General features: G+C 35.6%; 1 protein-coding gene across 7 annotated transcripts in view; it reads left to right on the top strand.

The window, feature by feature from the left end:
* The window catches only part of SBF2 (SET binding factor 2), a 226,433-nt gene that overhangs the window by 197,551 nt on the left and 14,568 nt on the right, over window positions 1-14,314 (top strand). For 4 of the 7 annotated variants that reach the window (XM_079309375.1, XM_079309372.1, XM_079309374.1 and 1 more), the window contains 4 exons: window positions 4,047-4,231; window positions 6,016-6,192; window positions 8,993-9,094; window positions 10,245-10,430. In XM_079309375.1, coding sequence (XP_079165501.1) covers window positions 4,047-4,231; window positions 6,016-6,192; window positions 8,993-9,094; window positions 10,245-10,430 — 650 coding nt within the window. Of the gene's footprint in view, window positions 1-1,755; window positions 1,828-4,046; window positions 4,232-6,015; window positions 6,193-8,992; window positions 9,095-10,244; window positions 10,431-14,314 lie in introns of all 7 variants that reach the window. The other 3 variants (XM_079309370.1, XM_079309373.1, XM_079309369.1) reach the window with 1 other exon arrangement.

Genomic DNA, 14,314 nt, shown 5'->3' with positions numbered 1-14,314 from the left:
TTGCTGGATCTCTGCCACACCTGCCCTGTGTCTCTGAAGGTGTGTGCTCCCAGTTCTGCAGGACACCAGGGGACTTTGCTGAAACCTGAGAATGTTTGACAAGTTCAGTGGGAGCCCTAGGGAAGGTGAGAAGTTGGCAGAAGAAGAGGGAACAGAGAAAGGGAATATCTCCCTGGAGAGAAGCAAACACTAGGGGGTTTTAGATTAGCTGACATAATTATTTTAAAAGAAATTTAAAAATACACAGGGTATATAAAATCTCTAAAATTGTTCTCAAATCCTTTATTCCAAAGTTCCTCACTACTTTTTCACAGCTAGATATATTTCACATGAGAAGCAGCAGGCAGCTATGGATTATACACTGCACTGTGCAAAATACAATAGCAGTGCTTTTGTGGTTTGGATTCTGGACCACTCTTCCTTTCCTTGTGTTTATTATCACACATACCAAGGCTCAAAAGCCAGGTTCAGCTATGATACACCAGTAGAAAATTACATTTTCTATTTTTTTGTACCAGACAGTGTATTTGTAGTACATACCATTTTAAAATATAAGTTGGAATATACGTTCCAGTGCGTGAACAGTGTTTCTCGTTTTTTAAAACCATCATTGTTCTGAACACTCATCAGTTGTTCTGAATATTTGTGTCTGTGTCAAGTATGATTTTTTTACTTTATCTGGAACATTGTCACGAAGCATCTGTCCAAAGCTCAGTCAAGTTGGTTTTGATCTGAAATATTTGGTCAAATACTTAATGTTTCATAATATATTTTCATTATTTGACCTTTTCTTGGTTGATACTTTTCATGAGAATTGCAAGTTAACTCAAAAGCCTTAGCTTTTTCTCTTATTGCTTTGTAAGTATAATGTGGTTCTACAGAGCAGCACTTCTTACCTGACATTGTTGTGCAATTTAGCAGGATAAAAAGTTTTCTCAGTATGTTGTGCTGCTATTGAAGAAATACTAGGATATTTGTAATTTAAAAATACAGACTCAGCTCAGAGAATTATTTTCAAGGCAGGAAGTATTAACAGTTTGAGTATGATTTAATAGAATATTTGTATTAAAAGGACTTGGTTATGTTGATGTGGGTTTTGAGCCAAAGATACATGCACTGATAAACACATAAGCCTGCCACAGAAAATTATGATTTTTGCAAGGGGAGAGAAGATCTCTTTCTGTGGTAGATATTCATATTTATTTTCTAAATTATATACTTGTACACAGGCATTCAAAAATGTTTGTAGGTGTATAGAACTGATATCTTGCATTCTGCTTTAATTTTGAGGTCCATCAAATTTTACACCTAATGTCCCTAGACAAAACCAGATTGTTTTGTAACAGGCATTAATATTGGGATTTTTAATTAACTAACTTTCAGCTGGATAGAAACTTTAAATAAATTATTCAATGGAATGATTTAATCATGACATTTCCTTTGGTATTATAATTATGGAAAAACACATGATGGCTTTGCTATATGTTTGAAGCTATTGCAATGACAATGGAAATTAATCCTGTTTGATAAATGGATACCTCCTTCCCATTTTATATTGGTTTTGTGGCTTGATTGATGTTTTGTCTTGTGATGCCTAAGATCCATGCTGTCTGATAAATCATGTACTATAAAGAAATGCAATATATGCTAGATCTTTGGAAATTAATAAGTAACCCTTTTCTTCTCTCCTGCAATGTGTTTGGCTGCAATGTGCATTCCATTCCTCCTCCTTCTGTCTTTACTGTTATCTGCCAGTGCTTGGCTACAGAGATAAATGTTTCACTCATTCAAATTCCAAATCTGCAACTAAGGAAAGAGTCCATCAAGGTACTGTATTCTGTGTCCTGAAAGCCCATTCTTTTCTACCACCCTCTGCTACAATGTCTTAATTCATTCTAAAGTGATACTGACAGAAAGCTTGTCTCTGCATTAACCAAATTTGAGGTTTTTTAGCTCAGTGTTGTGGGTTTGTTATGTTTTGGAGGGTTTTTGCCCATTGAATATATGCACAGTGACAGTGATGTAACACAGAGATATGTAGAAAATTTTCTGTGTGAAAGTGTTAAACAGCTAAAAATCACTTTTGGAAAAGAGTCTAGTATTCCTACTGCTTCAGTAAAATAGCAAAGAAACACTGTTACCTAGTCAATTAATTTCTTTCCATAGTAATTATTAATGTTAATGAACAGGGGAAAATTGATTACTATCAAATCAGAAAGTCATAGTAATACAGTGCATGCCAAATAATGAAAGCAAGATACTACTAACAAAAATAAACTACTAGGCAAAAGTACAATAGAAACATAATTGTGCCTTTTCATCAGTGCTGCCCATGCTTGTAAAAATGTTCATCTGCATGTATTTGTGGCCAGTTTTGTTGTTTTTGATGTGCCACAAGTGCTAATGATGGGTGCATGTGTGAAATGCTCCAAAGTGTCACTGTGTACTTTTGTACACTTCATCTTTGGGGACAACAGTCTGTGTTGGAGCTTGCATTTTCCATACCAAATCAATGAGAACTTCTTTCTATTATTGAGTGTTTGCTGTGATTTCTGCTTGCTTTAAAAAAGTCTTTATTATTTCACATGTAGTAGCTGAGATGTGGAATAAAAATCACATTCCCTTACTACTTGAGGTGTTTTATAAAAGTGGCTGGCTGTGAAGTGGGAGCCTCTGAGAGCTGTTACTGGCTCAGAGCTCCTTGCCAGCCACTCTCAGTTGCTGCATTCATCTGCTCACATCTCAGACTAGCAGCCAGGCAGGCAGACAAGCTAAGCTGTACAAATAAGTCCCTGTTGAGAGTTATTGTACACAAGTATTTTTTAATAGAAACCAAATCCTACTTCTAAAAAATAGAATAAAATTGTTTTGCTGGTTGAGCTGTATCAGTGGAATTTACTGTTATCTGCATCTTTTTTCTTCTGTGCACATTATTGGATTTTTCTGAAGAGGGGTTGGTGTTGGTCCTACAGTATCTAAATTTCTAGTACTGTGAAGTATTTCTGGTGCCTCTTTTGGATATCTTGCTTCACAGATTTATGGACAAGAGTCTCTTCTGATAATCTGATTTACTGCATATTGGGATAAAGAATTTCACACAGCCTTTTGGATGCCAAATTTAGTGTACTTTAAGGGATTTGATTTTCAAGTAGTGCTATTCATACCCTGAGAATCCAATACCTTTCACATGCCTCACATTGCACACACAAAAACAATCTCACAAAATCCTGAGTATTAATTGAGGTACAAGAAACAGAAAAATATTTACTGCTTGTCTTTTCTTCTAGCAGTAAACAGGCCTTGGCAATCTGGTTTATCACTACTTTATATTATGTTAAAATCCCCAAAACCTCAAGCATGAGACCAGAGCATGTCTGTGTGCTGTAGGAGTTTCCTCCCCTGGCAGTGCCAGTAGAGCTGCAGCAACAATATGCACTATTTTCTGTTATATGTATCTATATATGTGTGTGTGTGTGTGTGTGTGTGTGTAAATAGATAGATGTATATATCTATATATATAGTGCATATATATATATATGTATTTATGTATATATAGGTGTACAATATGCAGACTCAGAGTGTTTTTGGGATGTTGGTGTTATGCCATTCAGAAATTGCTGCTTGCAGCTGCACTCTGTGGCTCCACATCACACTGCACTTCATGTTGTGTCCAGCTTTAGGATTTCTCTGCTTTCTGATTCTTTCTGTTCTTCCTCATTTCTGTCCCTATAGAAATTTCATTTCCATGTGCTTACATGGACATTGCTATTTGCAAATTGTGATTTACATCTGTATTACTGATATCACAACAACTGTTTTCTCTGCAGAGAAAGCACTGTGCAGAGTTAGATGAGGGTCTCAGCTTAAACAACAATGCAATAGGATGGTTTTGACAATTTTTGTTACCAGTCTGTTTCTTTCCAGTACATGCTGTTAATTATGTCCTGTAAGGGATGCATGTGATATGTTTAAGCATTTGTCTTAGCAATTATGGTCTCCAGTACCTCACACAAAGTGTTTTTTAAATCTTCTTCATCCTTATGAAGGTGTATGGGCCAGTCTTCGTTCAAGCAACCGATTTATCAACACTCAGACACCATTCATTGATGTTGGTGCAAGACTTGCAGGGAAAGATAACACCCCTCCCTACAGCAGCAGCTCTTTTCTGCAAAGCCAGCTTCTGAGAAGACAAGCAGCCCTCTATATATTTGGAGAAAAATCCCAGTTAAGGGTAATGACAAATTATTTTGTTTGTTTGTTTAATGCGGTTTTTATTTGGTTGAGTTGAATTATTCTGGTGTTGTTACAAACAGTAAATGATATTCAGGATAACATGGAAATATGGAGGAAACAAAATGTTGTTAGCCAGAGGAGCAATTATCAGAGAAGGAAACTTTCATTACTGTGGGCAGCACTAAACTCACATAAAACTAAATTGATGAGAATAAGGCCAAGCCAAAACTTCTGATTTGATTACATGATGGGGACCATGATATCTACAGTTTTGTAGATATTGATAGATTTTAATGTTTTAGATGCAGTTGTTTGAAAAACAGGTGTTTTCTAATTCTTAGTAGTTTTACTTGTTTTCAAGATTCAGATATTTTTATAAATCTCTGCATTCAAAGATTTTTAAGAAACAGGTTTTTTCTACTTTCTTATTCAAAATGTGAACACATGTAAAATATTATCATATTTTTTGAAATAGAATAGGTCTAAAACTCATTATTGGTAGTAGGAAAACACATATTTATTTCTTTCTGAATTATATTCTCTCAGGAGGTGGAGAAGATATGTTGTACCAGAATAATGGATCAATTACATGGAATTGAATTATTATATTCCACTAATAATAGACTTTTCCTGTTTGTTTGATTTTTTAATGGATGATAAGTGAAGAGTTCAGTCATGCATGTATAGCTGTGTAGCAGAAACTACTTCTTTATTCTGCTAAATATCACATCACATCACATAAATTGATGGGGAAAACAAATATACAACATTTTAAAGAAATGGTGCTACTTTCCTCAGTTGCTTTTGCCCTGCTTTATTACAACTTAGCATTTTTGAGTTATTGAATTTATTTTTGAACCATGCCAAAATACAAACAGAATTAAAACCAAGCTTTCACTTTCCTACATTTTTGCTTGGCATTCTGTGAAGGAGCTTAATGAAGATTATTTGCAGGCCAAGTTTAATTCAATGAAAGCAATTTCTGAAGAAAACTCAAGAAGTTTGGCATGAACATCTTCAGTGATGTTTCATACATGAGAATTGTTTTTCCTAATAATGTTCTCTATGTTATCCTCTTCATCATAATCCATTGGGTTTTGGTGAGGTTTTTTTCAGTCAGCTGACTTGTTCTCTTAATTCAGTTGTCCTCTCTTATTGCTAAATGCAGTAAGTTAAATAAAAGATGAGGAATTCTGCTAGGAAAAGCATCCAGCTGCTGCTCTGTGCTGAACAAGGTACTGCAGACAAGCAGCTCCCTCAATATCCAGTGATTGTTTAGATGACTCAGCTGGTTTACAGTTATGGGGATTCTTTTTGGGTGTGAGGTTTACTTTTTTCTGCTTTGTTGAACTCCCAAAACGTGTCCTGTACTGTTCATGTGTCATCCATACAGATATTTTTTGGTTTTATTTGTTTATTGTTGATTAGCTTTAAAAATGTTAAAGGAAGTACACCATGTTGTGTATGAAGAACTGAACAGATTGTCACTCAAGTTTGGTTTTTCACCACTGTTACTGCTAGAATAATTCTAATTATTACTGAAATTATGACTGCTGTGCAGTACATTCTGCTGTTATAGTTGGGTTCTTTATTGTGGTACATTTTGCAAGGTTTTTTATTATATTTTTTTATTATCCCAGGCAGGTGTTTAACTACACAGATTTTTCATGAGGAATTAATTACTTAGCAATAAAACAGGCAAGACTTTGGGATTTAAGGGGACTGTCAGTGAAAAATATGCTGCCCTTTTAAATTACATCTGCTGTTGTCCTTTTCATACAGGGCTTCAAACTTGATTTTGCTTTGAATTGTGAATTTGTTCCTGTTGAATTCAGTGACATCCGACAGACAAAGGCAAGCTTCAAGAAGCTGATGAGAGCTTGTGTTCCCAGCACTATTCCTACTGAATCTGAGGCAACATTCCTCAAAGCACTTGGGGAGTCAGAGTGGTTCCCACAGGTAATTTAGTCTGACAGGTACTTCTGATAATCTATATGCAGTTCTGCTCACACCAAATAAATTCCAAGCTCTTGTGACAGAGGACTATTGTGCTCTAACCAGCTGTTCTTTGCTCACTCTAAGTGCTTTGCATGCTCTCTATTCTGGCATTACACAGGCATTGCTGTTATTTTAATGCCATCATAACATGTACAAATATGGGAGGCATTTTTATAATAAAATTGATGTTTTATAACGTGGAAAACACACACAAGGAGAGGTTACTGGGTTTTCTATCAATATAAATTCACAGACTTGGTTTGAAATTATTTTTCTTATTTTATGGATTTTAAAAATCAAAAAAAGATAGTGTGGAGCAATAAATGAACTTTTTGATTTTAAAACTGATATTTGGCTCTTCCTATGTGTTCCCACCCTGGATTTTGATATGCACAAGTTAAAAAACAAAGAAACATTGTGGGGTATGGGGAAGAGAGGATTTTATGTGTGTTGCTCTCTTCTGTCTGAATCTGTACCTTTATTTCCCTTTCTCATATTCCTTTACCTAAATATTAACCTAACAAAGGCAAGACTGGAGCAAACTTTGCAAGATTCAGATTAAGAAGGATGTGGAAAATCCAGCTTTTTGTAAACCTAAAACCACTTTAATGACAGTGAATGGTTTTTAACAGCTGCTTGTTATGTTTGGAATCCACTGCAGAATATATTAATCACAGGAAGCAGAATAGAAACTTATACTGATTTCTTAAAAAGGAAATACTTGTGAGTAACATGCCAGTTGTTACACATCAGGAAATGCACTCCTGGTTGAAATGTGCTGCAAGGAGTGGCTTTAACTTCTTCCCTGAGGTGAGAGCAGGAGCTGGCCATGGCCACCAAGGTTTTCAGGAAGGGGACAAGTTGGGAAAGCATGAAAAAGACTTGACTTCCCCACCATGTGAGCATTTTCCATCCCAGAGTGGTTGAGCAAGTTCATAAGTGTAGATCAAATAATTGAATGTCATTTCATCATTGAATTGATGAAATAAACACAGCCAGGGATCAGGGGCAGATAACCCTGGAGTTACTCTCTTTTGGCATGTTTCAGAGAATCATCCTTTGCTTTGAGTGCATCACTCTGCTGAGGACTGGGACACAATGTCACCCACTGGCTTTGCTACATCTAAACCACATTTCTGTGGCTTAAATCATGTCACTTCTGACTTGTGTGATAAAGCTAATTTATGACTGATAAAGCTAATTTATGACTGACTTGGCACATTTTCTACAATTCCCATGAAAGTACATAGATCTGTCATCTCAGAAATGTTTTCATTGTATTATGCTTTCCTCTTCTGGGCAATAGAAGTTTAACATTTCTGATTTTAACACTGTATGGACTATCTCTTTATAAGAATGTGAATGCAGAGAAGAAAATAGAAGCACTGCCCTATCTTCTGAACACAAATTATAAAAACAGTGGATTGTATTTTAGCAGTGAATCTGTAAAACCAGATTGCATATCAGTTTCCTCATTAAAGGTAGGAAAAACAGCCTTTCTTCTATTCTACTGCCTAAGAAAACACAGAATAGAAGAATAAACAAGCTTGGTTTTAAAAGTGATTCTCTTTTCAGTCTTTTTCTATAAAAATTGCAGGAAGATTAGTCTATTTGGGTTGGGTTTTTTTCTAAATAATGGATATATGAATGCTCAGAGGAGTAAAGGTTTTCTATCACAATTTCTATTGCATATTCATCAGTTTTTTAACAGGAAGAAAGCTGGCTGCCATGAATAAAGATGAATTTTCTAGGGTCTAACTGTTGTTTGGTTGATGGTTTTTTCTCCTATTTTCTTCAATTTAATTTCTTCTCACTTTCCTGTGCCTTTTCTATTTCCTGAACTTACTTTTTTTTTTTTTTTGCATAAATGATCTTGAATGATTCTTGCCATCTTTTGTTTGTTTTCCTATATTGTTTTCTTCCTTCTTTCAGGCTTTCATCTTTCCTATTGATTCTGTTGGTTGGATTATATTCAGTGCTGCACAAAGAACAGTTTCACTCTGCTGTAAAAAACTGAATTGTTTATGTATTACCTATTATGTTGTTTACCAAGATTGCTGTCATAGTATACAAAAATGGTAAAATCATCATACAGATTTTTCTTTTTAGTAATAATGATGTTAAGTCTCATAGTAAAATAAAATTGTCCAGATTCACCTGAACTTCTTTAACCTGCTTAATTTAGCATCACTGTGTAATGAGTATTAAGGTGCAAATAATTAAAGTGTCCTCTTTTCATATATTTTAGCCTGTTTGCTCAACAAGCTAAGCTGTTTCTCTGTTGTTGTTGTTGTTATTATTGTTCAATTCATTAATTTACAACTTCCATGGTACTGAATATTAGTAATATTATCTTGCAAATATTTTGCATGGGTTCTCCCATCAAAGTACTTAGTGATTCATGGAATCTTAACATTTCACAGGAAATTACTTTAGTGTTGAGCCCAGGATGGAATTTCTCTCCAGTAAATCTATCAAGTGTGTTGTTCCCATTCTCCATTTTATGACAGCTATTTTATTACAGTACTCATTGGCTTTAATACTTTAAGTTCCTATCTTCAAAACTTCCCTTAGTTTTATTGTAGTTCACATGGAAATCCTTAGACTGTTACATTTTATTGTTGCCTAATCAGTTGCATCAAGTATTTCTCTATGCTATATGTGGATCCAGGAATACATTTTTAATTATTAAAATATTTTATTTATTGATATTATCTAAAGATTTATCTAGAGTGTGTTATTCATTCATAATATTTTATAGCTTCACAGGATACTGCAACTGGGTGTGATCATCTCTGAACTCCTGGAAAATGGTTCTTCTGTTATGGTTTGTTTGGAAGATGGCTGGGATATTACTGCTCAAGTAAGCTGCTATAAAAAAACTTGAAATAATTAAATATTAAGAAAAAAACACCAGGCAATGCTTTTTTACACAAGCAGCAGATAATTTGGTATGACATTAATAAATTTGTGTTGTGGCAGCAGAGAAGAAACCAGAATGCATGAATCCTTGCATTAATTTGCAATTTATGTCATGACATGGTTCCTTAAAATGAATTCATTCCAAAGGTCCTAATGGTCTGAACAGTTCTAAGGCTTAGATAGAAGATCTGAATTCCTGCACCTGACCATGAGTGAGAATGAAAGCTAAAAGTTGCCACAACTGTCCATTTATCATTTTAAACATTGTACATTTTAAACATAGGAGAAATGGAATTTATTCCATTCAATTTCCATAAGTGATGTTAGGAGACCACACAGGGAGAAACTGAATTTGTGCCAAAGTGCCTGTAACACCTGCTGCAAGGACAGATCACCCCAAACTATAAATTAGGTGAATCAAGATCTGCTGCCTCATTTAATAGATGCATTGTGTCCATTAGCTTCACAGTTCAGAGAGAAACACAGATATCCTAATTCTGGTAAATAAAACCTTCATGTGCAGCCAGCATAATACCAGGTAAACAAGCACACAAAAGAATGTGGCCAGTTTTATTGGAATCATTGCCAAACAGTGAAGCTAGAGAGGAGAGATACATAGCTGGAGGTGCAAGAGGGCTGTGCTGCATTTTAAACTCTCCTGAGATGCTATGTATGAAAACAGACTGCAGTTGACTGGGAAAAAAACTCTAAAGTCACCCTCAGGTCCAATTCTTTAATGCTTTTTTTTTGCTGAGGTAGTAGATACTATCTTTTAAATGTTTATTTTAAAGGGGTTTTATTTCAAACATAATTTAAGCATTGTAATCACCTCCCAAGTCTGTAGCTGCTTAGATTTTGCTTTACAGATACCATAAAGTCCCAATGTCATTGAAGCTTTTCCATGTGGAATATCATTTTGCTTGTTTCATAAAAGTACTTAATGTATGTGATAAAACACTTGTCATTGAGTTTATCCAAAGGCTTTTGTTTTCTTGAACAATAAGCAATTACTGAATGCTTATATTCACCTGCTAAAGGTTTCTGCTAACTTCTGTCACTCATAACCCAGACTGTCCTGTCCTGTGATCTAGGTGGTGTCTCTGGTGCAGTTGCTCAGTGATCCCTTCTACAGGACCCTGGAGGGTTTCAGGATGCTGGTGGAGAAGGAGTGGCTCTCCTTTGGTCACAAATTCAGCCAGCGCAGCAATCTCACCCTCAACTGCCAGGGAAGTGGATTCACTCCTGTTTTCCTGCAGTTCCTGGACTGTGTGCATCAGGTGAGCCAGTCCCTTCCTTCCATTTACAACAAGGTTTGGTGAAAAACAAGGCTCGTTTTTTTGGGAGATTTTTTTTAATAAAAGACAATAAGAAATCAGTAGTAAAGTAAAAGGTTATAATGGCTGGGTGCTTGGCATTGCCAAACTTGCTGTTTTGGAGACACTTCTGAAATTTATTAGTCTGTTCCATATTTATAAATTGTTTTTTATATTCCAGGAATTGTTTTACATGGCTACTTATTGAGTCTGCTTTTTTAGAGTATGTGTGGATTTTTGGCTGTGGTTTTAATTTATATATTTTTATTAGTTTTTATTTAGGCTGGAGTCTTCACTGGTCAGTGCTAGTAATTAGTATATTAGTAGTAGGTGTCTTCACTAGGTATTATTTAACTAAGCAAGTAGTTTAATTATTCTAAAGACACTTTATTAGTCTGTGTTATTCCTAAAGAAAACTGTATTTTAAAAGCTATTTCAACTCCACACATACAATATTCACTTTAATATTTGCAAAAAGCTAATACCATAATATGTATTTGCAACAGTTTAGTGAAGAAATGTGTATATTCCAATATTTCAGATGTTATAGACACAGGCTTGGGAGCAGACTAGTAAGATCTTTCCTTAGGTTTTATTAATTTCACCTCAGGAAGAAGTGGGATGGTTGTCTAGAGGAGACTGACCCAAAGCAGATTCAGAGGGATAGTTGACAGTGCTACTCTATTAAGGTTGTTTATGTAGAGGTTTCAATTAGAAGGATTTTAAGCTGTGACTGGCTTTTAGAGCCCTTTATTCAGAAGGAAGAAGGGACTGATTTCTAGTACCTTGAATAGACAGTTTTTTTCCTTGTGTCTGATGATGAGCCTTGAAGAGGCCTTGAACTGCACCAGTTCTGGAAACAATGACAGCTGTAAACCAGGGCTTCTAAGATGTTCTCATTTTTATGTCAATCCATAAAAATCAGAAGAAGAGGACACCAACAATTGTGTTGTGTAGGAAGAAATTAGGTTAAGAAGATTATACTCATTTTGCATAATTCTGAAGTCTGTCCTTTTCTTCATCTCAAACCACTAAATGTAGATTCTTTGCAGACTCTGTGGATGCAAACATAAGAGGGGTTCTTGCATAGTTCTTCTTGTGTCCTTCTTCTCCCAGTCCTTTGATTTTTCTCACTATAAAAGCTGAAAATATCCTTGACATTATTAACCTGTGTTAAAATGTATGGATGAGTGTGTATCACAGAAAATAACTGTTAAAGCACCAGCCTTTTACTGGAAACACACATTCATAGTGAATACTTGCATCAAAGAGGAGTCTTACTCTGCTACCTGAAGAAAACTCCACAAATTAAATAACTTGCCAAACCAATCTTCAGATATATCTATGTGAAATTGATAATGAATGAGCTTTTAAGAAATTGAGTGAAAAACACATTATGGAAAAAATCCCCAGCTTTGTTTCTGTCTGAATGTTAAATACCAACAGCCATCATTATTGCTGTCTCAGAAGTTAATAATTGCATTCTTGGAATTTACATTGATTTCCACAGCATTCCCCTTATGAAAAACCTTAGAAATATTTGTCAGATTTTCTGTTTCATTCATTTCTCTGTGGTTGTGATCATAAGGTTGTTTTTTGTTTGAAGTTGGGAGATTCCTCTAAAGTCAATCAGTACTGCATTTTTTGTTCAAATAAGTTAATCTGCCCAAATGTGTCACTTTTTCTCACAATAGGCTTAGGGTTATTGATCCTTCTCTGAAGTAGAAAAAAACCCATGTTCTTGGTTGCAATGGCTACAACAGCACAAAATTGCCATGTGCTCTAATACTGAAACCCATTTGCCTGGTGGTACATTCAATTCTATAAATTAATACTTAGTCTTGGTCATGGTGCTGTGTTCTCTCTGCTTTCAGGTGGCTTCTCTAAGCTTAAATTGGCTGAATGCAGAACACCACAATTAGTAGAATGGAGTAAACCTACCTCTGATTTTAAGCAGTAGTGTAAATTGGAAGTGAATCCTTCCAGCATCTCCCCTTACCGGTTTTGATCCTGGTCTGGTGCTAGAGTTTTTGGGGGAAGAATTTAAACTTGCACCAGTGATTTGTCACTTAGCTTAAAACCATTGTATTCATCAATGTAAAGTGGAGTCATCCACTCAATTGCACTAAATGCAGTCCAGGTAAAGCCACAGATGTGTAGTGTGGCTGCAGGACTCAGCAGCAGCTGCTTCAGTCTCTTTGTCTGCTCTGGGTTGCTTCTGGTTATTTGCTAGTGTAGCATAGCCTGTGTCTGCCCCTGGAAACACTTTGCTTCAGTTTTGCTGTCATAAATCTTAGAAAGTTGTCCTTACAAGGAAATTATCCACACATACCCATGCAGTATTTCTTTCTCAAGTGATTCAGAGATGACACAGGTTTTGGAAACAAATGGGTTATTCAGAAGAAAATTAAAAATTAAATTCAAGGATTTGGGTTTATTGTCCTGAAATGGAATGCACCATGTTTTCTTCATGGCAGAATTCTTGGTTTTTCTTGAAGTTATGTTTAACAAAATCTGCAGTTCTAAGGACATGGAATAGTGGATTATAATCACTCCACCTTTAAAAGTTAGAATGAAATGCAAAGTGGGATAAACCCCTGCTGTCAGGTACAATTTTGCCTCAGGTTGCACACATGTGAATGTGTCAAGGAAACACAAGAACATTACCTCTGTAATTCACCTCAGGAAGCAGCTTTGGTGCTCAGCAGGTGTCTGACTGTCTCTCCTGAAATATAGAGGCTCTTGGATGCATTTTACAGAGAGAAGTGTATTTTCTGCTTTTTGAGTGTGAGCTGTGTGCACATGCTCTGGTGGAGATGCATCCTTCCAGTCTCTTAGCTCAGGGTTCCTGGGAACCTGCCTGCTTTTCCCAGCCAAAATGTTGGGAAAAATTTGGTAAAAAAGACCATGAGGAGCAGTTCAGCTTGTCCACTTCTTATGTGAAGAGGTTATTATCATTTTACCTAGTTTTATCTTCATCCAGGATAGGGCATGGGCAGCATGATCAGTCTCACATAGATAATACAGACTGTCTGTAAGCTAAATTACCTAAGTCCCATGGAGAATGCAATTCTGAGTAACTTTTCTAGAACTAGAGTTAAATTACTCTTCTGACTCATGATGATGGCATAGTATTGAGTTACCAAATTCCAACAGTTTGGTTGTAATTTCTAGGGAAATTAATTTGTAAGTCAAATTACTGGTTGAAATTTCATATGAATTTTCAAAAAAAAAAAAAAGTTTTCTCAACATCTGTACTTGAAAATTTTTGTGAAGTTTCATTGGTTTCTATGCAAATTGTTACACAACTGCAATTGGATTGCAACTTGACCCTGAAGTGTAATATATTATGATCAGTTTTTTAAAAGTTGCCCATTAACTGGAAGCAAACATTTGGTCCTTTCAGTCTCTTTAACCTTTAGAATCCATATACTAGATGCAGTAAAAAAGTTACCACAAAGCCAGTACATGCATTAAATGTCATGGGTTAAACAAAAGATACAGAGAAAACAAATGAAGCAGTGATTCCTAAGTTAGAACTGCATCATCTTATAAAAAGTCATTGTTTATGCCAATATCTCCAGGTGTCAGCTGAATTATTAATTCAAAATCAGTCTTTCACAATAGCAGCATCTGGCAGATACTTTCCCTGCTTCTAAGGAGACTGAGTTTATGCAAGTGATGTCAGTGAGGAAGCTTTTCTTATTTTTTTTTTCCTGAATCTATTTGGTAATTTATTAAATATAATTAGAACAGGATGATTTTCTAGAGCTGACATCTTTCAAGCTCAGTGGGGAGCTCTGGTCACAGTGCCCTGTGTAAGAGGTGAGTGCTGCTCCCATGGCAGA

The sequence above is a fragment of the Erithacus rubecula genome (genome assembly GCF_903797595.1).
Source record: "Erithacus rubecula genome assembly, chromosome: 6".
Classification (NCBI taxonomy): domain Eukaryota; kingdom Metazoa; phylum Chordata; class Aves; order Passeriformes; family Muscicapidae; genus Erithacus; species Erithacus rubecula.
This window is presented reverse-complemented; position numbering and strand designations above follow the sequence as displayed.